Source organism: Lycium ferocissimum, chromosome 4 (genome assembly GCF_029784015.1).
Source record: "Lycium ferocissimum isolate CSIRO_LF1 chromosome 4, AGI_CSIRO_Lferr_CH_V1, whole genome shotgun sequence".
In the NCBI taxonomy this organism is placed as follows: Eukaryota; Viridiplantae; Streptophyta; class Magnoliopsida; order Solanales; family Solanaceae; genus Lycium; species Lycium ferocissimum.
In genome coordinates, this window is record NC_081345.1 from 46313483 (window position 1) to 46328549 (window position 15067).

A 15067-nucleotide genomic window follows, 5' to 3' on the forward strand; every position below is an offset into this window, starting at 1 on the left:
TGGGCCTTTGTTTTATCCTTTTTGAGTTTGATGTATTTTTGACCATTTTTATGTTGAGTTTTGAAAATTTTACTGTGTCCGATATTATTTGTGGGATATTAACCGAGCTAAATATAAACTCACGTCGTGTGAAAAATGTTAGAAGGGAAAAAATTAAGGGCAATTTGCACGATTTCCGTTCATATGGACTGGTCTTTAATTTTTGCCCCTCAATTCCCTGGTCTTTAATTTTTTCCCTTTGCTTAAAAAAAAAGAGTGGCGAAAATACCCGAGGTTTCAGGTTGAAGCTTAAATTTGAAAATAATAGTTTACATGAGGCATAAGTTTCTATGACCCTATGCCTATTTGGAGCGTTACATAGAACTATCTTTGGAGCCGTGAATGACTTTTCGCCTCGTATGCTTAAAACTTTTAGGCCATCTTGGGCGCATAATTAAAAAATGCGAAGACGGCAATGAAATTTATTAAGGCATAACTAAATCTGTGGAGGCGGCAAATTTTGCTTTATAAAGTGACATCAACAATTTAGGTCAAAAATTAAAAACGGGGCGTAAAAACTTAAAGACTACACATTTAAAGGACCAAAATTAAAGACCACATCGAAATGGGTCATTTGAGCGAATGACCCTATCCGTGGTTGGTACCATAGCCACTTTCTTTGTTAAGACTCAAATTTTAAATCCACCCCCAATTTTAAGATTATTCTACTAAATCACCCCCCATTTTCAGATGAAGCTGTAAAAGAAGACCCATCCTTTTTTTATTCGGCCCAATTCGATCAACAACTACTAAAAATTCAGGTTATCTTCTGTTTTTTTTTTTTTTACCAGTGATTTTTGCAGTAGCGAATGTGAATATATAGAGTAGTTTCCCCTGTGATAATTGAATCAAATCTTAATTAAGGATTTCCATTTCCTCAGCCTATTTGGGCAAGCTTTTGGAAGGTGAAAAGTTTTTTTTTTTTTTCCTTTCAAAAATTACTTATTATTAATTTTATTTTTTTATTTTTAAAAGAGTGTTTCGCTAAGCTTTTAAGAGAAAATAAGTGTTTTGGGCAGTAGTAGAAGCTGTTTTTCAGAAATTAAAAAAAAAAAAGTTTTTCCCTAAAAGTATTTTTTTTAAAAATACTTAAAATCACTTTTTAAAAGCCAAGTCAAACACTAATTACTGCTCAAAAGTGTTTTTAAAATTGATTAGCCAAATACAAATGACTTCTTAATGAAAGTAAAAAAGAAAAGAAAATTAAAAACTTGTCCAAACATGCTACTCCCTCTTTTCAGTTTATGTCAACATATTTCCGTATTAGTCCGTAAGAATGACATCCTTCTATATTTTAAAATAATTTACTTTTGGCGCAATGATTTATCTGTACGAAATATATGTGACTCATTTAACATGATAAATTTAAAAATATTCTCTTCCTTTTTAAACTCCGTGCCATCAAAAGTGGTTCACGTAAATTTAAACAGACGGAGTATTAGTTGGTGTCAGTTGTGTATATTTTGTCTTTAGAACTCTTTTCAAGTACTTTGTATTCTCACCAATTTTTGTCAATTGTATAACATAATGTTGAAGGGCAAGAAACTAATTTATTTTTTATTGAGAACTGACTATTTTGATGTTGTCTTTCTGTTACAATTAGATTTCAGAATATTGTCTTTTACATAAATTCTAAAGCTTACAAATTGTTGTTATAGCCATATCTGAATAAAATTTCTGATTCAGCATACCCTAAATGATTTTGACACCATAGTATCTGCATTTGTTGCACTATTGAATTAGTGCAATGGAAGATAGATGAGGATGTCACTCATCGTATATGAGATGGAAGCTCTCATCTGGTGTCCTCTGTGATAAAAAGGTGCCACCGAAACTTAAAGATAAGTTTTATAAAGTGGTTGTTAGATCGATAATGTCGTATGGGGTTGAGTGTTGGCAAGTCAAGAATTCGCACGTTCAGAAGGTGAAAGTAGATGGATGCGTGGGCATCCAAGGAAAGAGAGGATTAGGAACGAGGATATACGAGACAAGGTGGGAGTGGCCTCCGTGGTGGACAAGATGCGAGAAGCAAGACTGAGATGATTCGGGTATGTGAAAAAGAGGAGCTTGAGCTCGGATGCCCCTGTGCAGAAGTGCGAAAGGTTAGCAATATTATGTCTCCGGAGAGGTAGAGGTAGGCCGAAGAACCGGGGTTACTGGATAGGACATGACGCATCTTTAGCTCACCGAGAATATGACGCCAGATAGGAAAGCATGAGGGTCTAGGATTAGGGTAGACGGTTAGTAGGTAGTCGAGAGATTTTTCTCTCATTTGGGTGAGCATCGTTCTCGTTTAGAGAACCTTATCATTACTATTCTCTCGTTAGCGTATTCTTCTATTTTTACTACTATTGTTGTTTCTTTCATTTTGACTATCCATACTATTTCTGATGTCAATACTCCTTATTTAGTTATTTTCCTCGCATCCTTTGATGAGAGGGTTTGAAGGTCGCGGATTAGGATAGAAGGTTAGTTAGTAGTTGAGCATTCTCTCGCTTTCCTGCGGGATAGGCTTGGTGGTCGAATCTGTACCTATTTTCTTACTAGTAGTATTAGCACCATTTTCGTAGTTTCTTGTTCTTCGATTTCTATTACCACCTTGTGCCTCGGTTATAACATTATTTCGTTACTGATCTTTTTTTTTTTTTAATATTATGTACTGCTTTACGTATCACATTATTTCGTTGTTGTTATTGCTTTCATTTGCATGTTCCCTTTTTCAAATTGCTTTGAAATGCTTGACTTGGCCGAGGGTCTATCGGATACCTTTCTATCTTTACGAGGTAGGGTAAGGTCTACGTACACTCTACCCTCCCCAAATCTTACACTTTTGGGTCCATTTTCTTGTGAGACAAAAGGAAGTCGCACACAACTAGGGTCGGTTGTGTGAGATACATAATAAATTTTTTGCATACAGGATGGGGAAAAAGCCAAGATGGTCTGAAATAAGGTGAAGAGCCGAGAAAACTGATAAATAAAATGTAGCCGCTGCCTAGGGCTCTAGTAATTTCCGCTGTCGCTTTGCCCTTATAAATGCAGCCACTAAGTCTTACGAACTTGCATCTCCGCTCTTCTCCTTCAACTCCCTTAGATTTTTGCATTGTGTTACGCCAAATTGGTTTTTGTTTCTTTTCAAACCTTTTTTGAAAATCACTTTTCTTGAGCCGAGGGTCTTTCGGAAACCGCCTCTCTACACCGTTAAGGTAGGGGTAAGGTTTGCGTACACCCCATCCTCCCATATCCCACTTGTGGGATCACACTGGGTATGTTGTTGTTGTTGAATTAGTGCAATCAACTATGGAGTATCATCAGTGATGGACTTTGCCTCTAAATTTGGTAAGCATAGTTTCTCGAACTGGATACATTTTAGCTTTCTGCTAGATTTGCATTTTCTGCGTATGATTAGCAGGTAATATCTGCTTGGATGGTCTCAACGTGCATTAAAGACTGCTTTTGCGGTTAATAGTTAAAAGATTAAACCTTGTTTCATGGATAGTTGAAGATGGCATTCTCCAAGATGGGCATTCTGTTTCCCATGTCTTAAATCGGTTTTATCTTTTATTTTGAGAAATCAAAATCTCAAATTTTTCCCCAAATTTGACCATGAACTCTGTGAAAGCATCCGAAGTTGGTTAACTGAATCTGAGACGTATCCCGCTCGCGTCCCAGTCTCCTGCCAAGACAGATTCGGCATAAAAAATGAAGAGTCTGTGCAGCTTATCAAAAATGAAGAGTCCGTGCAGCTAGGATAAAACTGCTAATGATGCAGTGGCGGATTCCAAAATATTATGTATTGCACCTGTTGATTTAGATCTAGAAGTTCAGTCAATGACTGTTCCTGATCCTGACTTCCATAATTTTGATAAGGACAGAACGCAAAAATCTTTTGATGATAATCAAGTCTGGGTTGCTTATGACAATGATGTTGGCATGCCGTGCTATTATGCTATGATTCACAATGTAATCTAAAAAGCCAATTAAAGTGCAATTCAGCTAGTTGAACTCCAAAAACAACTCTGAATTCGGCCCAATTAATTGGGTTGGTTCTGCTTGCTCAAGACCAGCGGAGATTCAGGATAGGCAAGCATGAAATCAATAAGACGCTCAATTCTTTCTTACACATGGTCAAGTGGGTGAAAGGGGCTAGAGGTGTTATCCAGTTAATTTCAGCTTTGTCCAATCTTCTGGAAACACAATATTTCAGTGGCTAACATTTATGATTTTATCGAGATCCTAACTTAGCAAATATGGAATCACCTTAATTTGGTAAGTAATATTAACGGTAGAGAAGGTTTATGAGAACCGAGCTCCACTTCTCCTTCAATCTCTATTTCATATGTTTACCCCTCTTCCTCTTTTTCTTCAACCAACATTGTCATCTTCGATGAAGGCAGGTGTATCTTTGCTTTGGTGGTGTCTCTGATAGTACTTATCTTTTTGCTGATTTGAACGGTTTTTGTCTCTATCTCTCTCTCTTTATTTATTTATTTGATGACATGGGAACCTACAGCCGCTGCCCTTCGGGTGCGCACATGGTAAACCCAGCTCCTGTGCAATAGCTCGCAATCTCTCTTATGACCTTGCTTAATTAGTAGAGTTTGAGTGCTTCAATTCCTCGTGCTAAATTTCCCTGTTCGTTTGATCTTGTGAAAATTGTTCAGATCCACTAGGCATCAGGCTAAATTTTTGGCACTTCTTTTGCCATTCCAGTCTTAATAAACATGATGAACCCGTTACCATTATCAAAAAAAAAAAAAGCACTATGATAATCTCTAAAATCACTTTGTGATAGCTTAGGTGGTTCTTGTACAACTCTAGTTTTACCTTCTAGTTTATATTGAGAACCAAGCTCCACTTGTCCTTCAATCTCTATTTCATATGTAGATACTTTGTTGTGAGTGATCTTAATTTTCCATATTCTATTTCTTTCCTTTTACTTTCCTCCTTTCGGTTGCTATCTGTCGGTCTCTCTATTCACCACCACTGTCTCCCATTAATTGTTGTCGGTCATGTTTACCCCTCTTCCTCTTTTTCTTCAACCAACATTGTTGATTGCAGTATGCCTGAGTCTACCACAACTTACACACAAAATCCCTTCTCCTTCATAGATCAGTGGTTGACGGTGATTTCCAATAGTAATCGCCGTTTGAACCGGAACCCCTAGATTTACTTCAACACTGATCCTCGATGCCTTCCTTTTAGGGTTGACAATGTGCATGCATCAATCTTCGTTAATTGACCGATTCGTCTTTCTATTTTCTCTAGAATTCCTCTGTCATAGAACTCCGTCGGTAGTTGTGGGAGATGAACCCATATCGCCGTCGATTCGATCTTTGATTCCTCTGGCACAAAGTTTGGTTGACATGTTTATCTTTGCTTTGGTGGTGTCTCTGATAGTCCTTTTCTTTTTGCTGATTTGAACAATTTCTCTCTCTCTCTATGACCTTGCTTAATTAGTAGAATTGAGTGCTTCAATTCCGAGTGCTAATTTCCTGTTTCTTTGATCTTGTAAAAATTGTTCAGATCCGCTAGGCATCAGGCTAAATTTTTGGCACGTGTTTTGCCATTACTATCTTAATAAGCACGATGATCTCTAAAACCACTTTCTGATAGCTTAGGTGGTTCTTGTACGACTCTAGTTTTACCTGTCTAAGCTTTGGTGGACAGAGTTACCTGGTACTTGGTGCTGGTGGGAGGTGGCGGATATCTCGTAGAATTAGTCAAAAAAAGAAAAATAAGTACGATGATCTCTGTTGATCCACCTGGTGATGAAATAACAAACATTTTGTCAAGACTTCCTGTTGAGGATCTCATGCAATTCAGGTCTGTTTGCAAATCTTGGTGTAACCTAATTATAGATCCTTATTTTGTGAACAATCATATGAATCAACATTCATCATATAAGGAAAGCAGCTTTTTGATCGGTAAAGATCTAATCTTAGATGTCGCGGAAATTAAGGAGTGTTGCACATTGTACTCTGATGAAACATTCGCCGAGCACAAGAAATTAGAATTTCCTCTGTGGGAATCAACTAAAAGTTTTGAAGTCCTTGGCTGTTGCAATGGCGTTCTCTTTCTTCTTTACCCTTTAAGTCCTCGATCTTGTTGCAAAATGTATTTTTGGAACCCGGCCACAAAAATAGTCAAGAATCTTATTAATTCCCCCGTTCAGCTTCCTGATTTTCGTGTTCATGTAGTGTTTGGGTTTGGGTGGGTCCCCCGATTGGATGAATATAAGGTGGTTAGGATTTTGTATACTGAGAAAATGAATCTGACAGCCCCTCCAAAACTTCCGCCTGTTGTTGAAATTTACTCATTAAAAACAGATTCTTGGACAAAGATTGAAGTTGAACTTTCGTACTTTATTACCAGCCATATGGCAAAGGCATTTCTAGATGGATCTGCATATTGGGTTGCACGAAATGTTATTAATGAAACTGAGTATGATGACTTCATTGTATCTTTCAATATGGCTGACCATGTTTTTGAAGAAATAAAGCTGCCGAAGTCTTGCCTCGATGACGGTGCATTAACTGGGTCGTTAGCAGTCTTTCGGGATTCACTTTACCTTTTTGTTCATGGCCCAGAATCACTAGATTGGTGGCATGTATGGATAATGCAAGAAGATTGTTCCAGAAAGATTTGGTTCCATCAGTTTAAAGTTGATTGCTCATTTAAAATCTGCTGGCCCTTAGGCTTTATGAAGAATGGGGAGGTTATATTCGAATCCATTGAGGGGGATCTTTCTCTTTATGACCCTAGGAATGAGCAATTTCAAGATCTTCGCTTCCAAGGGAATCCTGATATGATAGAACTGTTTGCATACAAGGAGAGCCTGGTTTTACTTGATTTAGGAACTAAATCTTGGCCTAAGGAATTTCATGATGACGGGAATGAAGAGCTTGATATCCAAACTTAGAGTCGAGAAAGGTTCGCAGGTAATGAGCCAGGGAAGTCCGTGTGAATTCTTGACTCGTTTTTCGTCTTGTTTTTGAAAGGTTTACCTGTTCATTAGCTTTCTACATGAGGGATTTGACTGTTATTACGCTCTTAGTTGATTTGCATACTTATCACCCTCCTGCTCCAACCAATGTTTGGTTATGAGCACAAAAGGTGGTATCAAATAAGAAGCTTTTGAATAAGCAAGTCTTTCCGTATAGGAAGTTTTTCCATTTTCCAGCATACCTGTTATTTGCTGCTCTCTCGTGCACCACGTTAAAAGTTTTGCTGTGGTTTCCTATGCTGCAAAACATGGAACTATGGGAGCACTTTTTGCAAGATATAAGTCCAATGATTCTTGTTTACAGCTCATTTGTTTAGAATTAGAGAAAGCCAAACTTTGGTTACCAATTGTCAAATTTTTGCTTTGCGAGTTGTTTCCATATTGCACTCTTAAGTTGTGCGAACTGGTAAGTCGTTGTGCCCTTTGCTTAGAAGAGAGGTTTCAAGCTTGCAAGCAACTAATAAATTTATAGAAAGTTCCTCTATTTTCTAAGAATCCCCTTTGACATGGCAAATGCTTGTGTGATGAATTAGGTCATTTAGCTTTCGTTCTTCAATAATTTGATAGTGAAGATGTGTTTGAATAATTATATCTTGAAGTTTTGGAATGATCTCCACATTGACCTCTACTGAATCGGCTGCATCACATACCAAATATCACCAGAAGAATTTTGAATCATATAAATGAAATGGGCATAACTATGACCTATTGGAAATACGAATTAGATATCAGGAGTTCAATATGTTGCTAGTAAATAACATGTTCAAATAAAAGTTGCCAAAGCCAACTTTTATCGTCAAGAGGAGTTTAAGTTGGTGCAACTGAGATGTCCTCACAAAATACTTTTCTATCAGGAAACTGTTTGCGTTCCCTCCCTTTTCCCCTCCAAAAGCATTGTTTTATCTTTGTTTCTTCTGCTGTTTCCTTTTTCATTTATTCTCTCTATCTAGTAGATTTCATGCCAATTAACCAATATGCTCTTAGTTTGCATCTACCATCATCATCATCAGAGGCGGAGACAGAATTTTTAGTTTATGTGTTCTAGATCACAGTCCTTTTTGCACACCGGGTTCTGGATAGATTATTTATACAAAACAAATACATGATTTGAGCCAAAGCTACTGATGGTGGCATTTTCTTCTGTTAGTAAAATAAGCATTTCTTTAAGTCATCAGCCTTGCTTTTGGCACAGACAGCTGGTGAAAGTCAATTGCAGGGCCTTTTTCTATTTTTTGAGATGCATTTTGAATCTTCATTTTGTTTTTATCGTCCCTAAACAAAGTGTAGAAAATGAAACATGCCCCGGAAAGAACATTGCCTGAAAGTTGTTCTAGCAAGGAAACACAGAGGTGAGATTCCGCCATTCATGCTTAATACATGGGACTCTTAGCAACATTATTGCTCAATTCTAAGAATGGCTTGTGGTTGTTATTTGTATAGCTTGAAAATTGATTGCTTCTTAGCTTCAAGTCCTTGCCAATGCACATCTTTTACATCTTTGTTCCTTGGTGGATCAGCCTTTGCTGTTTCAATCTGTTTTCTACACCCTAAGATGTCTTATTCTCCCATTCCTGTTCTATTTCTGCATTCAATAAGGTACAAGATCTAAAGATATTCGTTGGTTCTACGCACAGGTTGACAGGTCATTTTTTTCTTGCAGATATTCTGTATCTTGGCAGTTAGCAACAATGCACCAGTGAACTTTACAGAGTGTGCAGGAACAAACACTTTACTGAATCGATGGATCTTTCAAACTAGTTGTTGGTGGCTGTTGCTTGATGTATAATACTTGTATATGAAGTTGACTGTTTGAATTTAGCTTGTTTTGTATGGGTGAATACTGTTTTTCCACTTGTGAACCACTTATCCTCCATCCGTACATTTTGAAGATAATGTACTTTTCTTCTTGTTAATTACTCTTATCAGTTAATGTATATGAAGAATGGTTTTTTGGTCCTTTGGGTTTTTGGTCCTTTTCGTCCGGTGGTTAGGACATCGTCTTTTCATGTTGATGAAACAGGTTCGATTCTGTAAGGATAGGTACTCTTTCCTGGTTGTTTTAAGTTAGTGTTTGTTGTTGATTGATCACTTATTATCTGGATGGAAAGATGGTCTGGAAGCTTCCTCTCTTTCAGCAAGCAAGACAAGATCACCTTTTTTTCTCGGTAATGGACTTCCTTTACTTCGTAATCTTACCCTTAGATGTCCTTTCATAGATCTTCTTCGCTTGAGGACTAGAAACGGTGTAGTGGCTTTCCTTTTTTCCTTTATCCACACTCTGACCGATGGCAAATCTTAAGGTAACTTTGTCCATTTGATCGAGTCATAATTTTCTTTCAGAGCTTCTTTATAATTCATAGCTGGTAATATGAGTGTTGAGAGTGCTCCTTACACTTCAATTAGCTAGACAGAAAGACCATCGTTTGTTCTTATAACAATAGTGTCTGAGTCAGCTTGCACGCAACTTGATTAATTCCATGTGTGCCTATTACTTTCCACCAGCATAGGTATCGGGTATCTCTGTCCACCGAAAGCATAATGTTTTCATCATTTAAAGATCTATCCTCCAGATTTGAGAGAAGCCCGAAAAAAACTAAAATAAGTGCATTGGCAGGACTAGAAACCAAGAACCAATAAAGTCGTCTAGCTATAGAAACAATACCTCAAAACCATTCTTAAAATTGAGCAATTCAATGTTGTCAAGAGATCCAAGTGTTGAAATCTGTGTTTCCTTCTCATATTGGAAGGTTAGGACAAATTTCAAACAGAGACAAGACATCACATCATCACTAGTGGAATTATTGAAAGAAGTTGGAAGGTTCTTGGTCCCTTTATTCCACAGTGGGTTGAATTCCAAGGAACGTGACAACAAAAGTTGTTGGACTATCTCCTGAATTTCTGGGTACCTTCATTGCCTTTATGTAACCAAGAAGGCTCCTTAAGCAGGCGCGAATTTATGCATAAATTTTGGATCATGTGAATACATGATTACTCGATTAAACTCGATATATTATGTGTATAAATTTAAAAATATATCTAATATTAACTAAAGGAATACATGGTCTGTTACTCAAATACAGAAATTCAACAAGAATTCTAGGTTTGAGTACTCGAATTTGGTATAGAATAGAAGAGATTTTAGAGAGAGAATTTATGAATCTGTATATTGATGATTGAAATCCTTAAATTACAATGCTTTATAGTTGACTGAATCATGAAAATATCTACTAACTAGATAATTACGGAGACAAATAATCGTAAAATTAAAAAGATTTAACATATTTTAAGTGATTTATAATTCGAGTTTTAAATGAAATTTCTTCACTCTAAGATTATCAGTGTATTCCACGTATGAAAAAACTAAACTCCAAGGAAAGTGCAACGAAATTAAAGAGAGACCCACAGCAAGGGCACTGAAACTACCTTTCCATAATTCAGAAGAGTCAAATCAATAGCTGTGTCTTGACTCTATCTTAACCATCAGTCATTAGTGTGGTATTCAATGCACAAGGCATAGTACAAAGACCACAAAGCTGGGGATAATATAATATTACACCTCATAGAAATTTTGTTTAAATTTTATATTTGTATTAAAAAAATTAGGAAGTATTTACACAAATATTTAATTATAAATTTGGCGTATAATTAAAATGGAAATTATAAATTCGGAAGGTTGAATTTTAAAATACACCCAATCACCCTCGAAACTCACTGTCCTGAAAAGCATTCACCTCCTTTCATCCTACTAGATTCCACTAATGATGATGAGTAATGTGATTTTTGACCCTTGTGATCACTAATTTTTGCATTGTTTTAGTGTCAATATTTTCTTTTAGATCAAATCTTTACATTTTAACTTTTATTTCTTTTAATACTTTTTAGACGATTGTAAAAATAAAAAAACTAATAAAATAGAATCACATGTTTAGGATACAAATCTTATTTTCATATTTCAAGAGAAGAAATTAAAAAACAATTTTTTAGGCCATCGGCAATCCATCGACATTACAATAACATCCATGCAATTCCTTTCATTAGGTGTGTTTAATATATAGATGGTGGTAATGGAATGAAATGTCCATACTTACTCAATTGGGGTATCAACTACCACCAAAATGAGTTCAAGTATTGTTTTAACCATTATTTCTCTTTTAAAAAAAAAAAATTAGTATAGCTAGTTCAATATTTTGGTTTTTCTTATAATGAATTTTGCATTAGTTTACATTAGTATTTACGCTCTCTGCCAATTTATGTGGTATGCTTTTTAAAAAAAAAAAAAAAATCTTTGAGTTGTGAAGAATGATATAGTCCTATATTTAGAGATAATTTAACTTGAAATTTCCATTTTACTCTTAATGAAATGTGGTATTTAATTGTGTTCCTAAATATCTCCATTTTGTTTTAAACCACGATTTTAAAGTCTTTCTTACTTTTTTAAATTAAATAAATCGTCAAATTTTACATTTAGGATGGAGTGGGATATTTTTCATCACAAAAATTATTTATTTGGAAAAAGTAAAGACCAAAAAGAGTTTGCTTGACCTAACCCCTTTCCTACCTCATTTTCCTTACAGTGCACAGTAATAATTCTCCACTTTTCTGGTCCCGAGGCATTTTCAGATCCATTGAACTAATTCATTAAGGTTCATTTCTTCCTTTTAATTCCGGCAGTTTAATTGTTTCTATTTTTCAAAGTTTAGTTGCGTGTTTGGGTGATTTTAAGTTACTTGATTATCACATGGATATCATGCTTGATAGTGATTGTATTTTCTTTAAATTGACAAGTTTTCTCAAAAAGACAAGATCATCCTTTTTTCTCGGTAATGGACTTCCTTTACTTCGTAATCTTACCCTTAGATGTACTTTCATAGACTTCTTCTTGACCTAAAGCCATTACATAGTGGCTTTCCTTTTTTCCTTTATCTATACTCTGATGTAAGATGGCAAATCTTAAGGTAACTTTGTCCATTTGATCGAGTCATAATTTGCACTTTATCTTCTTTATTATCCATAGTGGTAATAAGTTTGTTCAATTACGAACAACCAAGATTAAGATCCTAGGCAAAATCTCGTAAACTTGTTTTGACCACGCCGTGTACCGAGAACTGTGGTTTGTGTAGGCGCTAGCACTCCTTTCTCTTTGGAATCTTTTCTCAAACTGTCTGCAGTAGGTCTCCAAATTGTCTTCCACCTTCAAAAAAATTCCTTTCATCATTTAAAGATCTATCCTCCAGATTTGATTTATCCCGAAAAAAACTAAAATAAGTGCATTGGCAGGACTAGAAACCAAGAACCAATAAAGTTTCTTTAGCTATAGAAACAATACCTCAAAACCATTCTTAACATTGAGCAATTCAATGTTCACCCACTCAAGAGATCTCGTGTTGAAATCTGATTTCCTTCTCATTTTGATCCAAGGATTCGGACAAATTTCAAACAGAGACCAATGTTATCACATCATCACTAGTGGAATTATTGAAAAGAAGTTGGAAGGTTCTTGGTCCCTTTATTCCAATGTAACCAGAAGAATGGGTTGAATTCCAAGAGAACGTGACAGAGAAAATTTTGGAACGTGACATTGATGATTGAAATCCTGACAACAATGCTTTATAGTTGTTGAATACAACAAAAATTGTTAACTACTCTCCTGAATTTCTGGGTACCTTCATTGCCTTTATGTAACCAAGAACTCCTTAAGCGGGGGCGAATTTATGCATAAATTTTGGATCATGTGAATACCAACTAACTTTTTAAAGCTCGATATATTATGTGTATAAATTTAAAAATATATCTAATATTAACTAAAGGATCATGGTCAAAATGGGCTGAGTGGAGCACTGGATAGATGTTATGTTTACATCCTCAAGGTCACGGGTTCAATCTCCATCCTCATGAAATTCTAAATTCGCGTCCTTAAGGACCAATATATCTAAAGATAATTACTGAGACAAATAAGTAAAATTAAAAGATTTAACATATTTTAAGTGATTTATAATTCGAGTTTTAAATGAAATTTACTTACAAATTTAAGAAATTATCAGTGTATTCCACGTATGAAAAAACTAAATTCCAAGGAAAGTGCAACGAAATTAAAGAGAGACCCACAGCAAGGGCACTGAAACTACCAAGTAATTCAGAAGAGTCAAATCAATAGCTGTGTCTTGACTCTATTTGTCAGTCATTAGTGTGGTATTCAATGCACAAGGCATAGTACAAAGACCACAAAGCTGGGGCGTAATATAATATTACGCGGTTAGAAATTTTGTTTAAATTTTATATTTGTATTAAAAAAAATTATTAAATTTACACAAATATTTAATTATAAATTCAATAATTAAAATGAGCTATAAATTCAGAACTTATTAACTTCAAATTCTGACTTCAACTCAATGAGAAGCTTTCAACCTCCTTACAACTAGATTCCACTAATGATGATAGACATGTGATTTTTGACCCTTCACTAATTTTGCATTGTTTTAGTGTCAATATTTTCTTTTAGATCAAATCTTTACATTTTAACTTTTATTTCTTTTTAATACTTTTTATTTGTAAAAATAAAAAAACTAATAAAATAGAATCACATGTTTAGGATACAAATCTTATTTTCATATTTCAAGAGAAAGAAATTAAAAAACAATTTTTTAGACTAGGGCAACTATCACTTGTTATCTTTTCCTACCTGAACTATCACCATTTACTCAATTAGGTGTGTTTAATATATAGATGGTGGTAGTTCAAGTAGGAAAAGTGAACAACTGATAATTGGGGTATGAGACTCGTGAAAAAGTGAGTTCAAGTATTGTTTTAACCATTATTTCTCTTTTAAAAAAAAAAAATTAGTATAGCTAGTTCAATATTTTGATTTTTCTTATAATGAATTTTCCATTAGTTTACATTAGTATTTACTCTCTCTGCCCAATTTATGTGGTATGCTTTTTTTTTTTAAATCTATCCCAAAAAGAATGATATATTTTTATATTTAGAGATAATTTAACTTAAAATTTTCCCTTTTACTCTTAATGAAATGATTTACAGCCACACAAATATCTATAGTTTGTTTTAAACCACCAATTTTAAAAGTCTTTCTTACTTTTTTAAATTCCATATCTAATCAAATTATATCACATAAATTAGGACGGAGTGGGATACTTTTTTATTTGCATTATTTATTTGGAAAAAGTAAAGACCAAAAAGAGAGTCTTGCTTGACTTAGTTCTACCAAACTTTCCTCACCTCATTTTCCTTACAGTGCACAGTAAGAATTCTCCACTTTTCTGGTCCCGAGGCATTTTCAGATCCATTGAACTAATTCATTAAGGTTCATTTCTTCCTTTTAATTGCAGTTTAATTGTTTCTATTTTTCAAAGTTTAGTTGCGTGTTTGGGTGATTTTCCAGTTACTTGATTATCACATGGATATCATGCTTATTTTATAGTGATTGTATTTTTCTGTCTTTGGATTCCCTTAGTTGCCTATGATGTTAACAGTGGGATAATTATGATTAAAACAGGATTTGACTTCATGCTCGGCTAGTGAAAAATAGGCAAATATTAAGATGTGGGGGTGGTACGCAAACTTTAGGTCCGTTTAGTTGCTTGGATGCACTTACTAAAATCTCTATTTTCCCATTGAAAAATGTTCGGTGGTTATTTCCCACGGAATGTCGGTGAAAAAAATCTAAATAGTTATGTTTTCACACCAAAAAATTTATGGAGTTTTTCAGCTTTTCAATGGGAACCTGTTTCCCACTATGCATTTTCCCAGTGAGCTTGTTCAGTGGGAATGACGTGGGAAAATCACGTTTTATAGCACAAATTTCTCACTGAATTTCAGTGGGAAAAACCTCTAATTCTAGTAGTGATGCTTTATCTGCTCTTCAATAAATGTACCTATTTCCCGGGGAAATGCCCAGAAGTACCAAGGTGAAAACAAAGGTCGTTTGTGAAGAAGACCCTGGGATGTCGGGGAAGGCTTAGATTAGGTTAGCATAGGATAGTATAGGTTTATTTTCCCACAATTTGATTT

At 35.1% G+C, this 15067-nt stretch overlaps 1 protein-coding gene across 1 annotated transcript; it reads left to right on the forward strand.

Annotated features, from left to right (window-relative positions):
• The first annotated feature begins 3385 nt into the window (after nucleotides 1–3385).
• On the forward strand, nucleotides 3386–8998 carry LOC132053319 (F-box/kelch-repeat protein At3g23880-like). Its single transcript, XM_059445288.1, has 2 exons — nucleotides 3386–6977; nucleotides 8703–8998. Exon 1 carries the CDS (start codon nucleotides 5783–5785, stop codon nucleotides 6956–6958), a length of 1176 nt encoding a protein of 391 aa, XP_059301271.1. The 5' UTR covers nucleotides 3386–5782; the 3' UTR covers nucleotides 6959–6977; nucleotides 8703–8998.
• The last annotated feature ends 6069 nt before the right edge of the window (nucleotides 8999–15067 follow it).

Coding starts and splice junctions, on each gene's coding strand:
- LOC132053319 (XM_059445288.1), top strand. CDS start 5,783: ATGATCTCTGTTGATCCACCTGGTGATGAAATAACAAACATTTTGTCA.